The following is a 26,908-nucleotide window of genomic DNA, read 5'->3' on the forward strand; positions in this document are numbered from 1 at the left end:
TTTGAAATGTTAAAATATTGTCTCTGTTGTTTGATCTTTTTTCTAAAGACTCAGAATTACGTTTTTTGAACAGATTCTGGTTGATTGTGGAATTATTGTGTAATCTAAGGATATATGGAAAAAAAAAAGCCAAGGTTATACTAAAAAGATGGGTATCAGGCAGTGCCACAAAAACAGTTTTGAAGATAAATAGATGTAGAAAAAATAGGCCTTCGACTACCAAGGGTTAATATCAGCAAAAACCAACATCTATAATATTAAAGTCATTTTACCCTCAACTCAACGACTTTTCTTCTGCTCAATTAATCTCAATTAATGCCACTCTCACTTAAAAACTAATTTAGTCTTCCAACCTTTGGTCATTTCACATCCCAAAATGTTTTTCCACTTAACTTAAGTCCTTCTCCTTGTGAGGAGTTTGTGTGAACAGACAGAAGAAAAGAGAAATGAGCAAATTCAGAGCCTTTGAGGAAACAGCTGCATGAGAATGACTCATCTGTTGTCATGTGTTGTATTACTTATCATTTTTTTTTCCTTTGCAAACTATTGTAAGTTTTATTTGATTAATTAATGTCAGTGATTGAGGGTTAAAAATTCAGCTTCAGAGTGTTATCCTTCAATGAAGGGGAATTATTCCAGGAAGAGTGCATGGGGGGGGGTCAGAAAACGACTGGAAGTTTAGTGACACAATGAAATATTCCAACTTCCCTCTTTGGTGCTGTGTTCATGCTTCCCTGTCTGCTGGCAGAGCAGGGCAGCAGCCATGCAGACACACGTTGCCTTCTTTGCCTTGATTTTTGGTGAGTATTTAGCTATTATGATCACATCTCACTAATAATTCTGCTTTCAAGGAAATGTATGTAATGTATGATTATAAGGAATTGTCTCAGAAACTGGTCAAAGGTCAAGAATATATATTATATGTTTGTGCATTTGATTTTTTTTGTGTGTTTCTGAAATACAGAGCTGGATTTTTTTATGTTCAAAAACAGAAAACATATTTAGTGAAAACCTTCTAAGCTTATCAGTATTTAGACTTTTATTTTAAATAATTTGTACGTTTAAAACGGAAAAAAAGCAGACAAAATGTGTTTGACACATGAATGCAGTGTTTTTTTTTCTGTTGTTGCCGTTTATTTACTGTGTCATATGACTTTTTTTAACTACTGTTTATATATCGTTTGTGTTAAACAGCATGTTGAAAAGTGCTACATAAATAAAGTGACTGATAGTAAATGATATAAGGGCGCTCCAGACCCCAAAGTACCTTTTCTCTCTTCCCTTTTTAAATAAAAGTCTATTGCAACATGTTTTTGACCTTTGTCTGCAGACAAAAGAAAGAACTGAGCTATTTTTACTTTATTTATTTGTGGATTTCATGGCACCATCATGTTTTTAGGCTGTCCATTGTGTTCGACAGCAACATGCAGTGGTGAAAGATCTTCTCTGCTATCAGATTTTGTTTCCATTCCAACAGTGGTCATGTGCCGGGGGCTTCAGTCTGCCTCGCCCGTGCCTTCGGTCCCAGACCGGGTCCAGGCTCTGGTGGGCTCCTGTGTGGTGTTTCCCTGCTCTTTCTCGGCCGCTTCTCCACACCCACGCGGACAGAGGCCGAGGGTGGACGTGCGGCTGAGGTACAGAGGTGGAGGTCGCTTCTTTCCTCTGCAGAGCACTGCTTTCAACAGCCAGGACAAAGACCAAGTGAGCAGAGATTTCCAGGGGCGAGCCTCGCTCTTTGGGAAAATAGAAGAAGGAGACTGTTCAGTGAGGATGGAGAGGATCAGACTGGACGACCCCCAGATGTTTGAGGTGGCCCTGAAGAGACGGGAGGATTTACTCTGGGGGAGGCCAAGCACCGTTCAGATTGATATCATGGGTGAGTCCATAAATGAATTGACAGCCAATAGCAGTCTCCCCTTTCACCTTGGTTTTATTTTCCCTCATAGAGTGAACTTTTATCTTTTATCTGAAGAATGTTACTTTATGTTGCACGAAGTAAAATGATGCACAGAAAGCACAACATTCATCTGGAGTCACAGATATTCCTAAAATCATGTATTTACGACATCTTTATCTAAATGTGGAGAATTTAAATAAAAACAATGGAAAGTCAATGGCAAATACAGAAACTAACATTTTATATTTCCAACACAGAAAAATGTAAATGTCTTAAAAATATAAGGGAAGATTGTTAAAAATTGCTCCTAAGAAGTTTAATAATAACATCATTCTTAAATATGTTTATGTATATATATACTGGATTTATACATTTATATATATCTATATATATATATATATATAGATATATATGCTTTTACTCAGAAAACTATCATGCCAATCATCAGACTGTCACCATGAATTTTAATTTGGTTAAAAGGTCAGGACTGTAAGGAGGTCAATTCATTCTTTTGTTCTTTAATTTTTATTTAAAAACGTATTTTTTGTTGCGTGTTTTCTGAGTGTCTGAAAAGTCGTGGCATTTTTTAAACTTTTTTTACAGCTTTTTATATTTCTAGATGATGAAATACTTTCGGTCAATTGCTGTAGAGTCTTTCATTATAATATTTAGATGCTTATTTCACAGACGGATGAACCTCTGACCATATTATGTAATTTTTAGAGTCTTTTTCATGTTTCCGATTGATTAGTTATTCTTACTACTAAAAATATATGTTTCCTTCCAGAACAGACTTACTTTTATTTCACAGTCAAGGTCCAAACTTGGCAGTAAATGTAGGAATTAGTGACATTTTATATTCATATTCTTGAGTTCAGCCATGCTTTGAGTTCAGTTATTTTCTGTTTCCAGGCTGTCAGTCACAGCACGCCGGTTTAAATTTGCAATCAGTACCTATACACTGAAGTGTTTTGAAGTTTCTGTTTGCTGCACCAAAACACATCATCTCCCCCTTTTTAGTCACAACATGTTCAGGGGCTCACACTGGGATGTTTTATTTTATTTGTAGCCTTTTATGTTTTTTTACATTTATGACACATTTGTATTTCTGTGATTGAGCTATTCTTCTGTACTGGAGTGCCCCACAAACCTCCTTCCCCTATAATTATATTCAAAATCACAAAACTTTATTTTAATTTGGACGGGAATTTAGTTTTCATTACAGGAGTGATTAAAAATTAAGTATAGTAAATGAAACTATACTGGATGAATGAAAATGGGTCCTGTTTTTCCCCCTTTTTAATAGTTTCTCCATATTTGTGAAATATAGAGCTGAACATGACGTGATGCAGGTGTTTTTTTCTAATCATTGACAGATGAACCGGAGCCTCCGGCTATCAGTGGCAGGTTGTCAGCCACAGAGGGTCAGGTGGTCACCTTGAACTGCTCCATCAGGTACCACTGCCCCTCCAGACCTCCTACCCTGCAGTGGAGATGGGAGCGAGGACCCCTGCTGAACAGCACTGAGCTGTGGGATGCACAGACAACCTACCCAGATGTGGACGCACAAACCCTACTGGCATCTTTGTCCTTCACGGCTTCCCACCAAGTGAAACCGAGGCTCAAATGTGAGGTCAACTATCCAGGAGCCAAAATGGTGTCCACCACCACAGACCTGCATGTGACATGTGAGCACAATTTCAGCAAACATTTCTGTTTAAAAATCTACATTTTAAGCTTAATTCTGTCTCTTTTCACACTTCAGTTCCACCTAAAGAGGTGAGGATTCAGGTTCAGACCTTAGTGGTGCATGAGGGGGGCACTGCCCTTCTCGTCTGCTCATGCAAAGCTGATCCTCCAGTGTCAGAGTACCGCTGGTCCTACAGCCAACACGGCCGCACCGTACACCTCCACCACCGAACGCACACAGTCCGCGTGTTCAACGTGACCAGAGACATGAGGGTCACCTGCTCCGCTCACAACTCCATCGGTCGGGGAGAATCACAGCCCACAGCGCTGAACATACAATGTAATTTCACTTCCTGTTCCAAACCGTTGCTTTTTTCCATCTACTTGTTGCTTCAGATAACAGATTTTTTCCCCCTCAAGGTTTCAAGTTTGCTTGCTCAGCAGTGATGTCACCATGGGCTGATCACACTGTTGAATCACTGCAGGACAGCATGAAGTTGCACGGATTTGGCAAAACAACATTTAACAAAATCATAAATCATCTTTATCAGAAATTCTGCAGAAGCTTCAGGATATCTCCACAAAAAATGACAGAAGCAGCTGATGGATCTATTGCATCCATACAGATTTGCAAATTCATTCTTTTGTGCGAATTCTAAACTTTTTTTTTGATGCAAAAGCAATATTTTGTGCTGTGAAAATGAACATTAGTTTACCAGTATCTAGTTTTTGGCCGTGTCACGCTAAACTGCAACTTATTTGAGCAAAGACAGGAAAAAAGCAAGATGAGACACAACGCATGCAAAAACGTTTGTTTTACAGACGCAGAAACATTTGAACAACTTTTTTGAACAAAAAGTTTTTGAACGCAATAAAAAATTTGAAAGCAAAAAATACATAAAAAAATTTGAAAGCAAATATTTCATATTTTAATTTGCAACTTTGAAAGTTTTGTGTGCAACGCGTTGGCATAAAAATCACTCCATAAAAGTAGAGCAGTTGTCTTGAATAGAATCGGGATTATTACAGCTGTGGAAATAAAAGTACATCTTTCTCTCCCCAGACAAGCCAGTTATCCACCGACTGTCTTCCAACTGTTCTGTGGAGGATTCGGAGTTGGTGTGTTGCTGCCTGGTTGACTCCAACCCCAAAGCGGCGGTCACTTGGAGTGTCAACGGAACCATTCCACTTCAAGGTTTCAACGTTTCTGCCTCATCAGACCACAGCATGTTGACAGCCTCATTGACAGGCCGCATGGAGAAACCTCTGCAGGTGGTCTGCTTTGCTTTTAACGCGCTTGGAAACGACTCCCTGGTTTTGCTGCAGGGAGAAGAAGGTACGCTCAAATCGGATGGTTCACATCTACGAAGAAGCCGCTGGACTTCTTGTTTATTCACTTTGATGTGAAGCTGGTGTTGTAACATTTGTGCAACATCCCAGCAGCTTAAAAAAGGAAAAGAAGAAAGAAAGCCATTGCTGCAGAATTGTTTTTTTTTCCTTTGTTGAACTTTTTGTTTTTTCATCATACAAAACTTTTGTACAATGAACAGACTGCAGCAGTAAAGTGTGCTGATGCATTGCTTCTCTTGTGGTCTAAATTTAGACGTGGCACCTCTGTTGTGGCTGGTTTTGCCTGCTGCAGCCATATGCCTGCTGATGACCCTTCTGTCCCTTCTCATCTGCTGGCACAGAAGGAAAGCTCAAAAGTATGTGAAGCAAGTCGATTCTTTATCATTACCTAAATCAAAAAAGTCTGTTCTTGAAACTTGAACATGTTTCTCCCCTCTCAGAAAAAGCTTGAGAAGACGCCCCATTTTTCATCCAGAAGACCTGGGGATTTATCAGGAAAGGATGCCGCTCTACATAAACTGCACAGAAGTGACTCACATTTACACTAATGGCAGCTATCAGCTTGTGTACCAGAACTGTACGCCTGTTTTTGTCCGTAATAACCAGGTACCAGTGAACTCTGTCTTTAAAAGCAAGTTTTATCGATTTAAAAAAAAAAAGTGGCTTGGATCCATAATCTGTGCTCCTGTTTCAGATCCGTCCGATGGCCCGAAGAGGTGGGGGAATAAGGAGAGGTGGAGATATCGGACCAGCCAGAGTGGGTATCAGAGAAACAAGACAGGTGCAGGACACCTCTGCTGAGCTTGAGACGGCCATCTATGTAGAGATCCTCTAATTTCAGAGTCACATGCGAAGGGTTTCATTTTTTTTCTTCACTGAATGTTTAACTGAAGACCATCCGTTCAGGGTATAAGTGTGCATTTAACTTACTTTTGACTATTTGTAAGTCTGTGATCATGCAAACATAATAATAAATGAAAAGAAAACTGTCTCCTATCCCTTTTTCTACGTTAAAAACCCATTGCAAAAGTGTTGTGTGATATAATCTCAACAAACACACATATCTACAAATATGATAAATATTTCTGGCTGGCACTGAACCTTTACAATGTGTATTAATTATGTCTTTGTCATTCATTTACTTCTCTATTTACACATAAATACTTGTGTGTTTTTTTAAATTGCAGATTTTCATGTAGTTTGGTTGTAGACATAAGTGGTTATTTATTCATTTTTCATTCATTTATCTTCTAAACTCGTTTTTGTCCCTTTCGGGGTCACCAGTCACTCATGGGCGAGGTAGGCGGACTATACCCTGGACGTCACCAGTCTGACGCAGGGCAGCAGTTGTTTAGTTTTTATTTTATAATATTCTCTAAGTTTTAAGACTTTCTATTATGGAAAATTATTGTAAAAAGTGTGAAAGTTGGAAAGAAGGCAGATTTTATTTTTCTCTGATAGGATTTTTCATACATTAAGAAAAACTTGATGTAAAGAAAAAACACGAACCAAAAAAGAAGTAAATAACCGATAAAAGACTATTGTCTTATCATAACGACAAATCAACATAAATTGAAACTGCACATAGATGTATTTGCTACTTAAAAACAACATATTTATTGATTAATATTGCTGTTGGTTTTGTTTTGCTGGGGTGTCAGATATATAAATAAAGTCAATGACAGGCATTATGAATTAAATTACAAATTGGAGTTAACATGATTAAAATTATGCATAAATCAGAACTCATTTAGTCAGGTAATCTAAATTACCTGAAGACAGTTTGGAAAAAAGCAGTTTGGGAAAAAAATAATAAAAAAGAAGCTTTATAATGCATGTTTGGGTAACAAACCTTCTCATTACTTGTGTAGAAAGATTATGTGAACAGAGCTAGAATATTCTAACTTAAAAATAACTTTGCTTCTTAATATAAAAATATATTTTTTTACTACTGTAAAATAGTAATATCTTTATATGTGTAAATATGAGAAAGTGGAAGAATGGTCTTGCCACAAGGATGCCAAAGATATTGAAATTATTATTATTATTACTATTATCATCATCATTGTTGATATTATTATTGTTTTATTATTTCATTATCAATATTATTATTCATATGACCCATCATTATTAAAATTATTACTGAAATTACTATTAGTAAAAGTTCAGCTATTTGTCATTTAACCTATGCTCCCTCCGTCCACTTGGTGGCGACACAACGCTATTGTTCCATTAGTTTATCGTAAAAGAAGAAAACAAAGGCGCCTATTGGATGGTAATCTACCCCCGGAAGTTGCGTTGGATGAAGACATTTGCTCTCTTTTGGTGGGAAAATGAGCAACAATAAGACACGTTTACCTTAAAATAACCATTCCTACCGTGGTCTTTGTGATGTTTAATATAACGTCAAGTTAACGGGTACGTGTCAATCATGAAGCTACATATTAATTCACGTTTGCCTTTCAGTTTGTTAAAACGATCAGGCTGTTCACGAAAAAGTTCAGTTTTCTCAGTCTGCTAGCTTTTTCTCGCTAGTTAGTTTGTTGCTCCTGTCAAACATCAGTAATTAACACTTTTCTATGCATTATTTAGTGTCACTCCGAAAAGCTGAACGTTTGTGTTTTCTCGCCAGGTTAAAACAGTCACAACAGCGCCCGGTTGGCACACTTAGTGACAGATAGATTATTGGATTAAAAACACTAGTAGCAGGAATACCAAAATGCCAGAAATCAAACTCAAACACGTCGTATCCTGCACTTCCGAGGACAATGTAAGTTGTTTGCTGTGTTTTTTTTTTTTTTAGTGTAGCAGTTAGTTGTGGCTTCATGGCTTTATTAAACCCACTCTTCGTTGTGATATAACAGACTCACAAAGCGGACAACCTGCTGAGCTCAGACACCTACAGAAAGTGGAAAGCAGCGAGAGCCGGGGAGAAGCAGACATCAGTCATTCTGCAGGTTTGATTTAGCTTTCACACTCAAGTTAATGCATTTCAGTTACGGATGTGAGCTTAGTTTGTTAAAACAAAAAACAAAACTGGCTGATTTGAATGATTTTCCACTTCATTCCATAGATAAAATGATTGAAATACAGGCATAAGTTGGATGTTTTTAAAAAATTGACTTATTTTATTCCTTCTCTTATTCCTTTTCTCAGTTTGAGAAAGAGGAGCAGGTGCACAGTATCGATATTGGAAATGAAGGATCCGCTTTTGTTGAGGTGCTGGTGGCAAACTCTTCAGCCCCTAAAACTCAGGACTACGAGGTATTTCTTCAAAAAATACCCCCCCCCCCCCATCTTTACTCTTTGTTACTTAACAGGATGTGCCCTAATTTCAAAAACTCTTTCAGGTTCTTCTCGTCACATCTTCCTTCATGTCTCCAACGGAAAGTCGTAACGGATCTAACCTGAACCGCGTGCGTTTCTTTGGACCCAACCAGCTGCAGAAGAGCACAGCTCAGGAGAAATGGGACAGAGTCAAAATTGTTTGCAGCCAGCCATACAACAAGGTGAGGATTTTGACCATTTATATAAACAAATATCTCCATTTTTAGAATCGGATTTGGCTTATTTCAAACAATCTAAACCAAAAATACACGAAAAAAAAAGAAAAACCAATATCTATCTATACATAGATTTAGCAAACTTTGGATGATTAATTGCGGCTCGAGGTACATTTCCATATCATCTGTTTTGTTCCTTGTCGTTAATAAAAGTGTCATTTTGATCAATTGGATTTATTGAAGTGCTTTGGGGGAGTAAAGTTATCATATGTTTAGTGCACACAGCACACATGGTTCATGCTGTGGTTCACCTTCAGCCAACTGAAATGAACCTGCCAGTCTTACAGTACATGACACATTAAATCCATTAAATGTGAGGTTTGTCTCAAAGAGGTTAATTATTTGCTTGACAAGCAGTGGGAAGAAAAAGCTAATGTTGATATTTCCTTCTAAATTGACTCAAAGTTCTTGTGTACGTAACTAAGAACAAAAATAGCAAAAGTGTTGGGATAAACATCTATAACTTAAAGAAAATATACGCAACTTACCGGGCTGTCAAACAAAATACAGTTTGTGGAAACAGTAAAGTCTTCATGTTTGGTGTTGAAGCTTCATGACTAACCGTTAACCGAAATGAAAGCTTTTTTTTTGTGCCTTACAGAACATAGCGTATGGAATCGCCTTTGTTAAGTTCCACTCTCCACCTGACAAAAATGAGCCTCCAAGTTCCTCCCCTGTAAGTAAACCACTGTTAACTTTTTTTTTTCTATTTTATTTTCCATTTAAAAGTTAGGAAACACTAAATTAGCCTTATTAACACACGCTCTCATAAAGAAAATGGTAAGATCTCAAGTGTTAGTGGGTGCACCTCAGCACTCATGCACTTCATCACATCTAAGTTTTATAAATGTATGTAAATCTTGCAAAAACTGAAACTATTCTGATTTCAATAAACGCAATGTGATGTTATTGGATTAGTGTCATTTGTTAGTCTTTTTTTTTAAAACTATTTTAGATGTAACCCCTTAACTGCACACTTAACACACTTTTCTCTCTTGTTTAAACTCTTAAAATTCAAACATTGATTAAAGCATTAATCCATTGTTAGAGAATAAAAACATAGATATGCTAGTGATAGAGGATGTATGTAAATGTGGCAAACTGAATGCTTTCTGTGTAGGATAGACAGTATGGAAGAGGTTGATTTGGGAATACAGCCAATTAGGATGCAGAAGACAATGTGCTGTTAAAAAAACAAATAAAAAAGGATACAAACTGCATTAAAACATCAGGTGAACTGCAATATAGTGAGGAACCACTGCACAAGGTGGTAGATGCAATGTGTTTGGTTTTTTAATTACAAATCTGGAGGGAATCCAGAAAAACCAACATGGGAGTGTTGTCAAACAACTTTGGAACTTTTTGTCACAAATTGTGAGTCCCACCATCCTATTTCTTCTGTTTCCTTCGTTGTGTTTCCCGCTCAGAAAGTGACAAAGCTGGGACAGTTCAGAATAAAGGATGAGTCGCCTTCATCTGGGTCCAGTCTGCAACCCGGAAGTCTCTTCTTTAACCGAGAAAATGCAAACAAGTCGAGCACTTCACCTAAAGGTATTGAAATGAACTAAATGGCAGAATCCTTTTCAGATCTACTTGAAAAAATCAGCCAACAAGAAGCTCTGTAACTTAATTAATGTGGGCCGCATTTACACTGCATGGTTGAGGTGACCCAATTCCGATTTTTTTTCCTCTCATGTGGCACAGATCGGACATGACCGGTGAACTTGTAAGCAGGAAAAAACCGCATGGATTCCGTTTTTTCAGATCGGATTCAGACCTCATTTATATGTAGAAATGAATCGGATACGTGCATTTGCGTTTTCCATGTAAGCAGACAAATCGGATATTCCCCAGTAAATGCGAGTCGTACGTCAGTGACATCAACTCAGGACACCACCAACTGAGATCACATGACTTATTAAGGTGCTTTTGTGCGCTGATTTTGCTGTTCGAGGACAGCTGGAGCCCCAGCAGCGTGTTACCTTTCAGCCTCAGGCTTCGTTATTTCCGGTCCCGGTCTGGACGCAAACGGTAACTAATCAAGCGGGACACCGTTGCTCTGGAACAGGCTAGAAGCCGTTTGTTTCTTTGCTTGGATCAGACTTTTAGTACAGCACAACGTCTGCAACACTTCCTCATTCAAAACTCAGAGAGAGCACATAAGCCGACCGCGCAGCTCTCCTTTTTCCTCTCCCGCGCATCCCCTCTCGTGGATCTGCCTCATCCTGTAGCGTCTAAGGCAACGCCTCCTTCTGTCGCTGCGTTGCCTCCATGACAACCGCAGTCACACAAAAGTCCGAAGGAGGTCTGCGGAAGGCGGAAATGCTGCTACGGAATCCTCAGAACGTCTACGTTTGATATTCAGCATTGTATAGTGTAAATGCAAAAATCGGATATGGGCCACTTTTAAAAGATGATGTAAGCGGGTCGTCAGATATAGTCAGAAAATCGGATTTGGGTATCAAGACCTGCAGTATAAATGCGGCATAAGTTGACTGCTCTCTTAAGGCTTGTGGAGTCATTCAACCCTGTTAAATGATTGGGTTTGAACTTGTCTGCCACCTGCTGGCTGACTGTTGCATGTGTAGAGATATACGTTTGTTAGGATTAGTTTGTTTCAAAACATCAGGACCGAACAATTGATTGTTGGGAGGAAAATAGCAGATAAATTGGAATTTTAAGTCAAAATCGTTTGTTTCTTTATGTGGTACTTTGTACTTAGCGTGTTTTCTAAAGGGGGCGGGACTAACTGATGGGGTATGATGAGTAAACTAAAGCAAAGGTCATGAGTTTGAAAGCAAGTAAAGAACAGGATGGAGCTTGTTTTATACATAATCGCTTCATCCAAGAATTTAATGAATGACAGAAAAGGCAACACATCCGATGTTTGTTTAGACTTCTCTCAACCCTCGTGTAAAATAAGAGAAATATCCCAAACTGAAACAATGTTAGTCGTATTTTGTATTATCAGTTTATTTATTGTGAGTGGGGGTCCTGTGTTCCCTCCTCAGTGTCTCCTCAGAGTGACAAGCTGAGTTACGCTGCTGCTGCTCTGCAGGCAGGTGGAGGCCCTCACCCATCAGGCCAAGCCTCCTCCTCCTCCTCCAGCTCAGCCTCACCACAGGTACTAAACACCGCCATCATTTTCTGCTGTTCCTTCTGTGAGCCCTCAGCTTGATTTAGACCAGAGAGGCAGCTGTGTGCGATGCAGACAAGAAGAAGCCAAAGTAGCAAGGCTCATGGAGATTGACATCTGTAGAGATCAGAAGATTGAACTTGATAAAAAAAAGAGTGCAGCTGTTCAATCAAGTTTTTGAAACTTTTCCATTTTTAAACACATTTGGAAAAGAAATATGATTGAATTATAATGTTTATTGCACATGATTGATTTAGATAAAAGTGTATTTTTTGAAAAAACCTGAAGTTGCTCTGCTGTTCTGCCTGAATAAACACTAAAATGGAAAGCAGGAAAGATCACAGTGTCTTTGCACAAATAGCTACGAAACATGACACTTTACCACAGCTGGGGGGTTTATTGAAGAGTCGTTGTTTTAGTCTTGGGAGTTTTTTTTTTCCTAATTAAAAAACTGCCTTTTCTGCCAATCTCTTTCCGAAGTTTGTTTTCTGATACTCTTTCATAAAAAAATTTAAAAAAAGTCCATATACACTAAGCTTGGGTGATAAATTGATTTTATTGATGAATTCTAATTTGCAGTTTATTTTTGAGAAAATCTGGAATGTGGACCCCCCGTTTCTTCATTTCTATGGAACTGGTTTGTTTTTGCGACTTCAGACTCGGGGCAACAACCACAACCTGCACGCTAGAAAAGCTGTTAGAAGGCTTTGGATCCCAGAAGTAGGAGTGGGACGGATTTGTTTTAGCTCCAGAAACAGAAACCAGTCGAGTGGGAGAAGTTCTGTTCTCTAAGAGACGCTCAGGCTAACGAAAGTCGTTTCGTTTGACCAATCGAATGGACTCCTTTTATGTAAGAAGCTCGCCTCCCATGTAGACGAGGGTCATTTGGAGTGTAGTTGAAGTTATGTTGACTCTTATTTAAATTAAACTGTTGCAGTGAAATGAAACGATGTTTTGGGTTATTTTGCTGTTTGTTCATGTGTTATAAGTTACATCGTCATGGCAATATCGATCATTAATAGCGCAAATCGTGTGTTTTCTTCATAACGTGCAACTCTAGTACTCTGTCATTTTTGTTTAAGAAAACAAACGGGTAGAGAAAAAATGGCTTTAAATCAGAAATCAAATTTGGTGTAAAAAAACGTAGATTTTATTATTAGGCCACATCGCCCGGCCCAGTTTTCCCAAATACTTTGTTTTGGACACATTTTCTGTGGATTCGGTTTCACTTCATTTTAGCTGAAGTGTAACACTGCTAAAGTTTAGCTTTTAACTGACTTTTTTATTTTATTTTGTTTTTTTGGTAGCCACCTGTAAAAAGAAAGTTTGAGTTTAGCAAAGAGCGACTGTCTGCCTCCGGTCCTTCTCCCTCAACCAAAAAGAGTCCTGCTGGTTCTCCTGAGAGCAAAGCCGCCACGCCCAAACTCAAGCCAAGCCCAGCCGCTACGCCCAGCCCAAGCACCACTAAAGGTAGGTCCCTGCATTCAGACTGATGCTGTTAAACCAATACTCATCATTTTCTTCTGTGGTCGTTTTGTTCTGCAGTGTCGTCCACTCAGAGATCCACTGAGAAGAAGAAGGAGGTACAGTCTAAACCGGAGCTTAAACCCAAACCAAAAACCAAACCCCAAAGTGAGCAGCAGGTCCCGTTCAAGAAGATCATGGAGGGGGTCGTGTTTGTGCTAAGCGGCTTCCAAAACCCCTTCAGAGGGGAGCTGAGAGAAAAAGCCCTGGAGATGGGAGCCAAGTACCGCCCAGACTGGACGTCCGACTCCACACATCTCATGTGAGCAGTTAAAAAAGGGAAATCGGTTTGCTCAATGTTACGTTTTTCATCAACATCAACAGACACTTGGGTTTGGAACTATCACTGTGAGCGAAATAAGCACTAAAGCAAGACAAAATCCTCATTTTACACAACAAACGTTACATTTAATGGGCCATTAGCTCCCTAATGAGGAATCCACCTCATGCAGTTTATTAGTTTGCTGCTTTCCTGCAGCCATGAAGTGTTATTTGCTCATCTGACTATTTAGGTTTAAGTTAAACTGCATTTTTACATCAACTATAGTACTGCCACATTAAACAGGCATTACTCATGAATTGACTGAGGAGAAAGGGGCGGCGCAGAGACGTGGTTTTACAAGGACAGGGTAAAGAGATAAACCAAGAACAGACTCCTGGATAATCTGCAGCACTTCAAGATATGAACATATGATGAAGATAAGCAAAATACACCTTTATTTATGAAAAACAGGAAGCTTTTTTTTTTACTTCCTCCAGTTCTATGGCTGATATTTATTCACTTATTTCAATGACCTCTAAATATTTCTGAATAATAGTTGCAAGTGTTAGAGCGGGGTGACCATGATGACCCCAGCAAGTCATAAAAAACAGGAAATCTTATCTTTAAAATGCAGAAGTCCTTTTCTAGTGTTGCTTTTTTATTATTTTTTTTAGATGTCCTTCACCTCATTTGTCTTTTTTATCACTGAAACAGATTGTGCGATTGCGAAACATCTGTGTCAGTTTTTACATAAATTCCGTCTGATGGCCTCCTTCAAGCTGCCAGAGTGATGGAACGACCTTGTGGGCTCGTCGGTAGTGATGTAACCGTGTTTTCTTTGTGCACATCTGTCCCGTTGCCCCATTAATCCTCAGCTGCGCCTTCGCCAACACCCCCAAATACAGCCAGGTGAAATCGGCGGGGGGCATCATCGTGCGGAAGGAGTGGGTGTTGGATTGCCACAAGAGGAAACAGAAGATCTCCTTTAAGCGGTGAGAACATGGTTCTGTTCTTTCAAGTGAAACTGCTCTTATAGAGGCCCGGTTTGTGGACCCAGCCAGACGAACAGCTGGATGGGACATTGCGTCAGTTTTAAAAGGGCGCCGGAGCACGGCGAGCGCTTGGCTTTAGCCTGGAACATGTGTTTTGCCTATTCTGCAAATGCATATCTGATTAATACTTGTGTTTAAGCCATGTCGGTGGCTCTGGATCACACAGTCTCCCGCAGCAGGGCTTCCCACTTTTTGCAGAGAACGTGGTAACCTTGAGCAGATGAGCCCCGCTGTGATCACAGTCAGCCCACTGAGATCCAGCAGCTCTCTAATTTTATGCCTCATTACAGGGAGAGCTTTTGCAGCATCAAGGTCTTCTGTCAGCACTTCTCAAAAAAGAAGAAATCGTTGTGTACTGAATAATGTAGGTATAAAGGTTCATCTCTTTAAAGAAGAGGAATTCATTGGCCTGGACCTGTATTTTCCAATATAAGCCTTTGCTGTAATATCAGGCTGTTCTGTCACGCTTTGCTCCTCCCAGTTTCTCCAAGGTTGACTTTAATAGAAATATATTATGCCCCTTATTCACAAGCTGACACAGTTTGTTGAGGTCCGGACAAAAACCTTCTGTGATGTGCTTTGGGTCACAGCAGGCCTTTCAATCCTGACAGCTGGCTGTAGAGTGTAGAGGGGGTGGGGGGTGGGGGGGGGTTGCAATCATTTTCCGAAACTGCTTTGCTGCAGACATCAATGCTAAACACATGGAATCATGTCAACTCTCCCACAAACCAAATAAAGCGATGGATGAAATTCCAAATCCTTTATTTGCTCAGCCTCTTAACGTTTTGAACTTTCTGTCTGGCTTTGGGGAGAATATGTCTTTGGAAATCAGCTGTAACACTAAAGACAGATCAACACTCCAAGCTATTTGATATTTGTAAAGATTTAAAATCTTGCTTTTGGACATTTTATCCTGAAGTTGTTTTAACTTATCTTTGCTCTACAAGCTTTTCTCAAAATCTGCACAGTCGAGAATTTCTTGTCTCATTAAGAACTGGGATTTAGAAATGGAGAACTTGTGAGTCAAAATCCTTTTGCTCTATACTCTTGACAAAAGAAAAACTTTCAAACTGGGAGTTTTGTAATCGGTTGCACCCCTAATCAATAAAATATAATCTGATACTAAAGAGGAAAGTTTTTATTTTCCAGTATTGTATGTTTTTGTTTGTTGTGGTTTTATGGAACATCAATGATAATTTCATTGGTAGAGTACCGGTAGTTGTATAATTAATGGATTTATCTATCTATCTTTACTAACGATGGGCTTTGGATGTTCTGGTGTGAATTTCTTTTTGAATCTATTGATGACAGAATGATTTGACAAACAAAACATGGAATCATTTTCAGGTTTGTATTTGAATTAGGCTTCAGATCACGTTCTTTGCACCAGTTCTCGTGTCACGTGATTGTGGGAGTCTCTTGTGGCCGGGGCAGCCGGTGTAATGATGAGGAGTTTTCCCCATGATCCATGCAAGAGGGCCTTCAAAGAGGGAGCGGAGGGTTATAAATAAATAACGCTTTGGGCTTTGGACTCAGTTCCTTTAAAATTCTCAAAAACGAGTTAAAATAAGTTGAGTGGAACCTGGGCTTTCCTTCTCCCTTGTGCTCGCCTTTCTCATCATTTTCTGACAGCAGTGGAGAAATATGGCTGCAGTTCTCCCCCCCACCCCCCATTTCTCTTGTTGTAAGAATAATCCATTCCCCTGCCCAGCACCCCTATTGTGCCGCCTGTGGAGTGTACAGCTTTGATGATGTATCCTTTATTTAAAGCCTGCATCTGCTATGGGTAATTAAAAGCACCACTTACTTTGATGATGGTAAGTGCCAAACAAATCGACGCGCTCACCCTCAAACTGTTGCTTCACGGGGCACTCTGCTGTCGCTGAGCATCTGGAGGTAAATGTGCGGCGTCTGAGCCCCTGATGCGCGTGCTGGCGACTCGCCGTATGCATTAATGAGCACCCCCGCTATGCTTCACACACAGTCATTAGCCATTGAGCCAGAGGTTTTAGAGGAGAAAATGACCAAGAAAGCTCACCTACAAAGATGGAATCTTTTGGGACATCTCATGTATATTTATATTGCATGAAGTGGGTTTTAGAGATATTTTACCATCAGACTTGTTAGTCGCCATTATCTTAAAAAAAGAAGGATTTTATCTGGGTGTAAATCAGAAGTGAGGTGTGGCCACATGTGTATTTTTTAAAGTACTTTTACGTTTGAAGTTTTAGAAATTAAAAGCACAGATGTCTCAAAAGTAACTAACTTTGAGCCACTCAAGTAAGTCATCAAGGACTTTTTTTTAAGATTGTCCTCGCCATTAGGAGGTGGGGATTGCAGACTTCAGTGGTCTAATTGGGGCTGAATGGGGGGGTTGACTCACCCATCCAGGGATCTAAAGTTGCTCAAGTTATTAAACATCTTTGCAGTGTCTGAGCCTCAAGAGGAAGATGGGATTTTTGGCTGAAAACGTCAAAATCATAATAAAAAACCCACTGGGAACTCGATTAAAATAGGGTCTTTAATAATTACTATTGGATTTACTGAAAGGTTTTTCGTAGTACTTATACAGTACTTATACCTAAATAGACAGAGATGATAAAAACTGAATTGATCCACAAAATTATTTTAAAATCTGTTGATGGGAGTTCTATCAGGGAGTTCTCTCTCTCTCTCTCCTTCTCTCTATATAGGTGCAAAATGGTTACAAAACGTTTTACTTTTTTCAAGACAACTGATAAAATAAGGCATTTTAAAGTCAACTTGGCTTTAATATGTGCTCTTTGATCTGAAACATAAATAGTGACACTATTTTCCATAAATTCTCCAGACAGAAACAAAAAAACCTTGAAAAGAAGCGTGTCGACCCAACTAACAAACGGGATTTCACTTGTCTTTATTAGAAATGCCAAGATCTGTTGGCTCAGATTCTTCTTAAAAAAAGAAACCATTACTTAATTTAGCCAATGATTAAATAGGAAGTATTTTCTGTCGTGTAATTTAAAGATCACCGTCTTGATCTCCTCTCTAGTGCCCCTTTTGAACAGTCTGTGGTCATGAAACTCGATGCAGCCTTGAAGCTTGACCTCCAAGTAAACACTGTGACCAGGTCCTGCTTTTGTCAGATGCAACGTTTGGCTTGGATTCAATCTTTTACATCGAAAACGAGCCTTGAAATTGTCACCCATGCCTCTGTGTTGTCCAGACTAAATTATTGCAGCTCTTTGTATGCCGGGTTATCCAGGACATCAATAGCCAGGCTGCAGCTGGTCCAAAACCAAGCAGCCAGATTTATCAGTGGGGCAAAGAAGTTTGACCACATAACACCGACCTTGGTCTCTATAAACTGGCCACCAGTGCTATACTTGGTTTTTATTAAATTTCTGGTCATTACTTTTAAGTCACTGGCAGGCACGGCACCTCCTTACCTCTCCAGTCTGCTTTTAAAATATTCCTCCTTAAAGCCCTTAAACCACTTTGTGTTCATGGTTCCCAGAACCAAATGTAAGTTTTGAGAAGATCGTGCATTTGCTGTGTTGGATCCTAAACTGCAATCAAAGAATTAGTCCTCCATTTCAGTGCTTTAGCATCAGCCTAGTCCTGTTATTCTGTTGGCTTGAATATCTGTTTTAAATTGGTTTTGTGCTTTTTATGATTGTAGAATGTTCTTTGTTTGTTCTCCATGTGTACAGCACTTTGGGTCTCCTTGGCTGGTGGTGGAAGGTCTTCTATGAATGAATGAATGGATGAATGAATGAATGGATGGGCTCTTTGTACATAAGATGTGAAATTCCAGGTGTCAGCAGTTCAAAAACTTTCATCCACTCACACTCGTTCTGTTGTTGGGGGATGAAAACATTTCAGCATTGATCACAATCATGAATTCCTGGACTGAGTGCAGACCTGATCACATGAACTCAACCTGTGGCTGCTGGAGGATTAGGTGAACAAATGTTTCTCCAGGCAGCATTAAACTCTAAATCTAGCTGCTCTTTGCTTGGTTTTATCATTTTAACCCTGTTATGCTTAATGATGCAGATATGCATCAAACCACTTCAGATCCAAAATTACCTTATTTTAGCATCTACTGAAAAGCACGTGATTTATTTTTTCCATATAGCTGGAAATAAATTAATGTGATGTATAATGTATATTGCATTGTTTACAAATTTTAGACACAATTCTTACTTTTTGCAGAGATCATAATCAAAGTATCCATGATGATTTTCGATGTGATTTACAATAAGTTTATTCCCTTTGAGTTTAATGTATTAGTTGGTTTGTTTTCTTCTTTTTGGGTTTAAATTTGCTTTTGTTTGATCCCCTAGCCCAAACAAAATCCTCTTTGCTATTCTAAAAACACATTTTCTGTCAGTGTTGAAAACGTCAAGAGATCAATTCAAATGTCCAAAGTTTTTCCCTGATTCCTGTTTAGCTGACTTGTCGTGTGCCCACGGCACTTTAAATCAGGCTTAGGCAGTGAGACTGATGGGAAGGAGATTTACCGCATCAGCCTTTGACTCCCTTTGGCTTTTTATCACTTTGGCACATTTTCTTTCCTGTTTCCCCTCAGTTATTTGATGGATGGAGACGAGTCGAGCTCTGAAAGCGAAATGGAGGTAGACGAAGATAGCGAGGAAGAAGTGAAGACAAAGGTGATTTGTATTTGTTTGTTTTGTTTTTTTGTTTTTTTTGGGGGGTGGGGGGACTTTAATTAAAGGCAAAAAGCCAATTTAACTCTGTTTAGTTTCTACAGACTCCGCAGAAAAAGGAGATACAAGTCACCCCAAAGAAAAGTCCAGCAAAGAGGGATGAAGAGGAGGAGTACGCTAGATCCACTGATGAGGAACCAGGTTAGTGCTTGATAAAAAGAGCTGACATTGCATTTAATTATAGTAAATTCTTCTCTATTTTTGTGTCCTGTCCGGCTGATTTATAGACACTCACATGGAAGAGAGAAGTTTCCAATTGAATTAGGGAATAAGGGAAAAGTTAAAGCTCTGTGGAAAAAGGTGAAATGTCTGAAAACCTAAAATGAAAGATTGCATGAGAGGAAGTATTTTAAATACAGACGTTTTTTTTATTCTACCCTATTATTTTAGCTTTTTATGAGGAATGGAAACCCAGTGGACTCAATGTTTCATAAAGGGAAAAAAAAATCATGAATAAAAATAAAATATAAAAAGTCTTTATTTTGAACCAGACAGATAAAATAGACTATATTGTTTTTAAAACTTGTGATTTTATTTTGCTTGTGTTGTTCCATATTTTTGCATTTAAAAAAGTTCTTGGATCCTGAGCAGCAGGTTACACTTTATTTTAAATTGAATCACTCTCTACTGTACTCTGCTTCACCCTTTTAGTTTTAAAAAAGCATCTTGACTTGCTAAAAAAAGCACAAAGACATTTACATTTTGAATAATATATATTTTTCTTTTAGCCGTAAATCACTTTGATGATTCTGAAAGCGGCCTAAAAGCAGTTTCATCACTGCACTTCATTGTTTGAGCACAACAATCCTGAAATATATTACTCTATAAACTACACGTTTCAATAGGAACTCTCTCAATTCACCCAAAAACAGGGAAAAGAATTGTTGAAATGAACATTCATTACCCTGCAACAAACTGGCGACTTGTTCAGGGTGTCCCCCCTGCCTTCGCCCACAAGTGGCCGGGATAGGCTCCGGCAGCCCCGTGACCCCGAAAGGGATAAAACGGTTAAGAAAATGAATGAATGAATGAACATTCATTATAAACTAATTTATGTAATGGAGAATTACGGGCCTTGTTGGCAGCAGCTATTCAGGTACAGGGGCAAACATCCCAGAAATACCACAGAAAGGAAGGCGTCCTGTGAGGGAAACCAAGTGAGAGTTGCTCATCCAAACTAGGAATATATGAGCAATATTTTTACTTTCCTGCTCTTGAAAAATTAAAACACTCCAAAGTCACACAATCTCTGATTTATCTACCATCTGAAAAACATTGCCAAAATCAAAAACAGAGTGTCAAAGCCAGACCTGGAGATACTTATTCATGCATTTGTCTCCAGTAGGTTAGACTACTGTAACGGCCTGCTCACCGGCCTCTCCAAACGAGCTGTAAAACAGCTTCAGTACATCCAGAATGCTGCTGCTCGAGTCCTGACCAGAACCAGGAAGTGTGATCACATTAGTCCTGTGCTCAGGTCTCTGCACTGGCTCCCTGTACCTCAAAGAATAGACTTCAAAGCAGCTCTGCTTGTGTACAAGTCTCTCCATGGCCGAGCACCAAAGTACATCTCTGACATGTTAGTGCCATATGAACCATCTCGTACTCTGAGGACCTCAGGGGCCGGCCTCCTGTTGATTCCCAGAGTCAAAACTAAACAAGGGGAATCAGCGTTTCAATATTCTGCAGCTAAAATCTGGAACAGCCTCCCTGAAGTCGTAAGACAGGCCTCTTCTGTGTTCATGTTCAAATCTAGACTTAAAACATTTCTGTTTAGCCGTGTATATGACTGAAAGGTCCTATCTGCACTTTTCTTTCCTTTCCTTCCTTTATTTTTAAATCAACTTTCAAATTGTTTTTTTCTTTTAAAGTAAATTTTACGTTGATTATTTCTATGATGTATTGTGATTTTAATGCATTTTTCTGTTTTGAGAAGCACCTTGAATTACTTTGTGTACGAATTGTGCTATATCAGTATATCAGCCATTGAAATGCGCTTGTGGCCTTTATGAACACTAGAAGAGCAGAGACATTCTCTGATATTTATGGAAGGTAAACGAAGAAACGTGTTTCCTTGATGCCCTATTTTGATGAGTAATCTGTCAAATGTTTTAATTTAAGGTTTTAATCCTTTTTTATTTTGCTCATGGAGACATTTTTGTTAAGATGTGTAGTTAAATGAAGCGCTTCACCTGTCACAGCTGCACAGTACAAGTATCTTGTGAGGTAAATGAATATAAATGAATATTTTCACTCGAAATACTGATTTTTATTAAAGCACTAAATCTAAAACAAAATAAGAATCTGTAAAGTTGGTGTGGTATTGATAAAGTACTGATCCTTAATAAAAAAGCTTAAAGCTTGAAACTATGTTGAAGCTCCTAAAGAATGTAATGTTTTTGAAGATTCCTCCATCCAGTTTCAGTGATAGTTAAGACAGTTGGATCATTTAAAAACCTCAAAACTACCAACAGCTGTCTCCTTCAACAGATGGAATCCAGAACAGCTGAAAGTCGGGCGTGGCAGGACAGGGTGTAAACAAAGAGCTCTCAGCATCCATTTCTGAAATGTGTCTGCTGTACTGACGTCACCCAGGGGTCTTATGGGTTAAAGGTTCTAAAGATTTAGAGAAGAATTGCTTTTATCGCTTAAAATTGAGAACATGACATTGTTAAAATAGTCCCCTGTTGTCTTTCACTCTTTTTAACAAATAAGTGAAAGCACATGAATATGTCGGTATCACAAATTTGTGGGCACTGAGACGAGTCAGCCGTGATTCATGGGAAGTGATTCATTCTATTAGCTTAAAAATCTTGAGACTTAAGAGAGGGCAGCACTGGCGCTGAAGGGGGCCGAATGAATTGATGGAGGATAAAGACAAAGTGAGAGTCTGGAGATTAGACGTTTCTGAGTGAGGCACTTGGAAATGGATGAGGGTGCAATGCCACTTAGGGTAAGAGGACAAGAGCAGCATCCATACCGAGGACACAGTTTAGGCAGAAACCAGGTCGGAGGCGAGATGCAATCGCTGTAGAGAGACTTTCACATGAACCTCATTTCTATGTTAATTAGAGGCCAGAAGTGAAGTGTTGAGGTGCAGCATTAAGGAGGAAGAACAGGCATTGACCCACCAACAAAACAACATTCTTGGGGATGGCATTTTAAAGGCAGCTGCTTCTCTATTTCCCCTCAAGGATTTTATGATAATGGTCATCGTTACCAGCAAGGTTGCATCGAACCGCTGATGTATATTTAATAGAAATCTGGATTTAGCAGGAGACATTAAACCTCTGCCCCAGATGGTCAGGAATGCAGAGCAGGTCTATGTCTCAGACATGCTTATTTTTAATTAGCTTTAAGCTTAAGGGCACAGCGTTGTCATGACAACGTGGACTCAATGGGCTCAAGAATAATAAAGCCAGAGAAAAAACAAATTAATTTTTTTTATCATAATGACAAAAAAATGAATTTATGTTTATATTTTTTAACCTCACATGCAAATGTTCTCTTTAATTTTAGGAGCTGACGAGGACGAATCAGGCGTGGATACAGAGGATGAGCTGCAGAGGTAAATTTAAGAGTCATGCTTGTAAAGCTCCTAAAAAACACAATCTTAAAGATTCCCCCCCAATCATCTTTTGATCAACAGTAAAAGCGTTCTCAGTGGTCTTTTTATAATTGTTATGCAATTTCTAGCTTTTTTTGTAGGACAGTTCCGGCAGAGTGACAGCAGCACATAAGGAATTCGCTGAGATCTCTTTGTTTACACCCTCTCCTGCTATAGCTTACAGCCCCCCAACCTAACAGTATTAGTCCAACAGAAATGGCGATCAGTATTGAAACTATCCAGCGTTACAGTTTTAAGTCAGCTCAGACGAGGAAAACAAAGACGAACATGGATTTAGTGGTTTACAAGTGGATGCATCAGAATGGAGCAGGGGGGCTTGTGTATGTTCTTCTCTTAATTAACAGTTATTGAAATAAAGAAATACTCCGAAATGTAGTTTTAAGCTTACTGGTAAATCTTTGTCAATTCATGTCCTCCATCATCAGAAAAATGCCACAAGGACATTCTAAAAACACGATTTTCATCAGAGTGGGTCTTTAAATCCCCTGAAGGAAGTTTTTGGTTCTGGGATGCGATGAAACCATGTCGGTTTTTTAAGAGCTGCTTTGGCTGACCTTTCAGGAGTTTTACTGCTCTGCTTTAATCAGCTCAGACTTCCAGGTCCATCAGTAAAAAAAAAGCCTAAAACTGTCTGCAAAGCAGAGCATTGATGGAAAAGATCAGTGTCTTTTTCTCTGGAGAAGCTTGTCAGAAGGAAAAACATTATAGATCAGACTCATTCATGTGGATACGTTTCTTTGATGTAATAAGTCCAGCCTAATAACCTTTACAAATAGAACTGATATAACCTTCTGAAAGGCTTCACTTTGGCAGAAATGCAACAAAAGGTAGATATGAGTGAAGCTTTTCTCTGAACATAAAAAAAAAAACAACAGGAACAGGGGATTGTTTTTTCCTTTGAGACCATTGTTTGGCATAAATTGGAATTGTTGTGGTGAAAGGGTGGAGAATGAGAGCAGGAGGAAGAAAGCAGCGGCAGAAAGGACAGCGGAGGAGGAGGAGGATCCTTATGGGGGGTCGACAGACGAAAACACCGACGCTGAAGCTGAGGAGGATCATCCCATCCCCGAGCTACCAGGTATAGCCGTCTGTTCCCAGCGTCTTTTCATTTCCCACCAGCAGAAACAGATGGCTTCCTTACGCTCTACCTGTCACTGTTGACATGAATCAACACATTGATCAAAGTTCTGATTCCTCCACGTTTCAGTTTTCAGATTCTTCCTTTTTTTTGTTTTATTTTCCAGATTTCCTCAGTGGAAAGCACTTTTTCCTGTATGGAAAATTCCCCAACGATGAGAGACGACTGCTGTTGCGATACATCGTCGCCTTTAATGGGTGAGAGATAAATGAAACCCACCTAAGCCTCGCATTCTAATAAAAAGTGTGAGCTCATCTCACGGTGCCGCTGCGTTTGCCTCAGGGTGATTGAGGACTACATGACGGATAAAGTGCAGTTTGTGGTGACCAGTGAAGGGTGGCACGAGTCCTTTGAAGATGTGAGTCTCTTTAATTCCCTTTCTCTGTTCATTATGGGTCCTGAATTAATGTGTCTGAATGCTTTTATGTTCGGATCAAACTAAAAGTTCCTATAAACTCTTTAAGAGTCACAGAGAAAGAACTTCTGTTAGTCTAATCACAAATCGGAGCCTTCTAATGTTTTTAGTGAGATGCATTAAGTAATAAATAGCGTAGAATGGAGTACAGGAGATTATTATAAAAGCTTTTCTAAATCTTAGCATTTTGATGATAGATTCTAAAAGAAAAGTACAACTTCTGATTCTTCCTTCCTGTTTACTTTGTAGGCCCTGATGGAAAACAGCAATCTGAACTTTGTGAAGCCTGCATGGATTTATGCCATCAACGAGCGACAGAAGCTCCTGCCCTACCAGCCTTACACCGTCGTCCCCTGAGCCTCACCCTTCCCTGAACATCCTCAGAAACTTGAGGTTTGCAAAGCCATGTTTCACCTCAAAAGGGCAATAAATCAGGTTCAGCTCTTCCTGTCTTTACACTGACTTCACACCTTTAGGTTTAATCTTTTCTAAAGAGATCAGAAAAATGGGTTTTGTCCCTCAAGGATTCATTAAATAGATTGATTTACAGCTTCCCCATTAAAGGCTAAAGCAAACAGTAGAATGAACGTTTTCTTGTGCCACGTATCACTTGGACACCATGGAAAAAGCCAGGTCTCTGTTTTTTGTGTGTGTGTTCAAGTGTGCTGCTCCTCCTCGGCCCCCTCAGGCTTCGCGGGGAAAGAGTAATCGCCCTGTCCTGACTGCCACTCGCAGTGATAAGACTCAGAATACAGTTGAATTAATGAGACGAAACCCAAAAGTCACAGGAACGATGTTGCTAGTTTTTCTACACAACAATGAAAGACAAAAAAAACAACCTTAAAGACAAAAGCAATTGCAAATGAATTTAAGTAGTAGAGATTTCTTCTTTTTTTTAGAACATTTCTTCTTTGTGTGTTAGAGTTCAATCTATTGCGTTATTAATATTTGTGTTATAAATCTACCAGAGATGGCAATAAGAACATAATTCATGTGGATACGTTTGAAATAGTGTTTGCTTTGGGTTCTTACAAAGTAGTTTTTTAACTCAAGCTTTTTTTTATCATTATTATTATTATTATTATTATTCTATTGTTGCTGTTGTACCTAATTCATTTTCATAATAAATAAAAAAAGAAGCACGGCTCTGGTTTTATTCTTACCTAACTTGCTCTTCTCTATTCTCTGAGCCCCTTCATCTGCAGCTTGAGACACACTTCCTTCCTTCCTTTTCACCCTCACCACTTCTGACCCCCAGTCCTGTCTCCACTCTTTAATTTACTTCTGTTTGTTGCCTGGAGCCACCAGGCCCCCTGCTCCTCGGTTAAAGGGATTGGAACGATGGCGGGCGGGAGGTGGTAGGAAAGCCGGACGGAAGAGCAGGATGGACGAAAATGATCTGACTTTCTTTTAACTGACTGTTCAAAAGAAACAAAGACCAAAACTCAAGTCAGAGATGCGATCGTGCAAACTTCTGCAACTTCCTTTTTCATTTTTAGAAAGGACACTTTCAGGTCAAATCTTTTTTTTTATTTTTTATTTCTTAATAGTCGGTCTGTTGCAGCTGATGGCATCAGCCTAAAACTTTGTCATCTTCCACTTAAAAACATATCCATCTTGTGGATGGCAGAGAGAAGACGATGCTTCCCAAACTTCCTGGTCATCTTCTCCCTTGTCCTTTGGTTGAACATTTTTGTAGACTAAGTGCACATTTCTTTTTCTGTAACGGGAAGATGCAGAATTCAATTTTCTAAATGTTTCTTCTATATCTTTGTTTTACTCGTCACTTGGTTTTTTCATCATTTGTCAAAACTTTTTTTTTTTTTCCTTGATGGAGCCAGTCTGTCAGACAAAGAGCCAGCACAGATCCTTTGTTACAGGGCTCTTTTTCTCGTAAAGATGATGCCACTTTAGAGAGATGGTTTATTATTCTTTAGAAGCCAAGGACTGGTCATGTGATTATGTGATTCTGTAGTCAATGTCTTTATTGCATTACCCTCTACTGCCTTCCTGTTATAAATGCACTAAGAAAGCTTCTGGAACAACTAATCTACAATTTTGTAAGAAAATTGAGTCAATTATCAAGACAAAATCCTTTAAAAACAGATTTACACAAAAACAAATTCACAGTTCAAACTTTCCTTCTCACTAAGCCTTTACAAGAATCCTTTATTTTTGTTAAATCATTAACTGACATTTAAATTTTAAATGTTTTTTTTTATAATTTTTCTGTCCTGTCCAACACCTGAGCAGATAAGAGCTGAAGTCCTCTTATGTTGGACATATTTTACTGTTCCAGCAGAGGTTTATGGATCCTCAGACACAGTGTTTATTTCTATAAACCCCTTTTGTATCTGAGGCTAAGCTTTATTTATAATAATTATATTTCTATGCATCCCTTGTTGGACCAGTCAGATAAAAAGAAGAGAGGAAAGAGAGTGGGATGTTAGAGATGGGTGGATAAGGGGTTAAGATATGGGGGAGGGGGGGCAGTTGGTGAGACAGAGTCTTAACATAAGAGTATCATGAGTTTATTGCATGA

At 39.1% G+C, this 26,908-nt stretch overlaps 2 protein-coding genes across 3 annotated transcripts; both read left to right on the forward strand.

Moving 5' to 3' along the window:
- Positions 1–704: 704 nt before the first annotated feature.
- LOC101170953 (B-cell receptor CD22) lies at positions 705–5,932 on the forward strand. Its single transcript, XM_004078452.3, has 8 exons — positions 705–800; positions 1,478–1,876; positions 3,274–3,585; positions 3,663–3,926; positions 4,650–4,922; positions 5,190–5,292; positions 5,377–5,542; positions 5,631–5,932. The coding sequence occupies exons 1-8, from the start codon at positions 764–766 to the stop codon at positions 5,769–5,771; spliced, it is 1,695 nt and encodes a 564-aa protein (XP_004078500.1). The 5' UTR covers positions 705–763; the 3' UTR covers positions 5,772–5,932.
- Positions 5,933–7,208: 1,276 nt separating this feature from the next.
- xrcc1 (X-ray repair cross complementing 1) lies at positions 7,209–25,508 on the forward strand. Of its 2 annotated transcripts, none has more exons than XM_023964320.1 (18): positions 7,209–7,354; positions 7,569–7,706; positions 7,801–7,893; positions 8,093–8,200; positions 8,287–8,445; positions 9,101–9,175; positions 9,927–10,050; positions 11,511–11,623; positions 12,943–13,105; positions 13,181–13,421; positions 14,297–14,413; positions 19,047–19,128; positions 19,221–19,326; positions 22,705–22,753; positions 23,755–23,891; positions 24,058–24,148; positions 24,234–24,309; positions 24,616–25,508. In XM_023964320.1, the coding sequence occupies exons 2-18, from the start codon at positions 7,656–7,658 to the stop codon at positions 24,721–24,723; spliced, it is 1,893 nt and encodes a 630-aa protein (XP_023820088.1). In that variant the 5' UTR covers positions 7,209–7,354; positions 7,569–7,655; the 3' UTR covers positions 24,724–25,508. The 2 variants fall into 2 exon arrangements, with proteins under 2 accessions (XP_023820088.1, XP_023820090.1); XM_023964322.1 differs by having other exon boundaries at positions 19,230–19,326.
- The last annotated feature ends 1,400 nt before the right edge of the window (positions 25,509–26,908 follow it).

The sequence above is a fragment of the Oryzias latipes genome, chromosome 16 (genome assembly GCF_002234675.1).
Source record: "Oryzias latipes chromosome 16, ASM223467v1".
Classification (NCBI taxonomy): Eukaryota; Metazoa; Chordata; class Actinopteri; order Beloniformes; family Adrianichthyidae; genus Oryzias; species Oryzias latipes.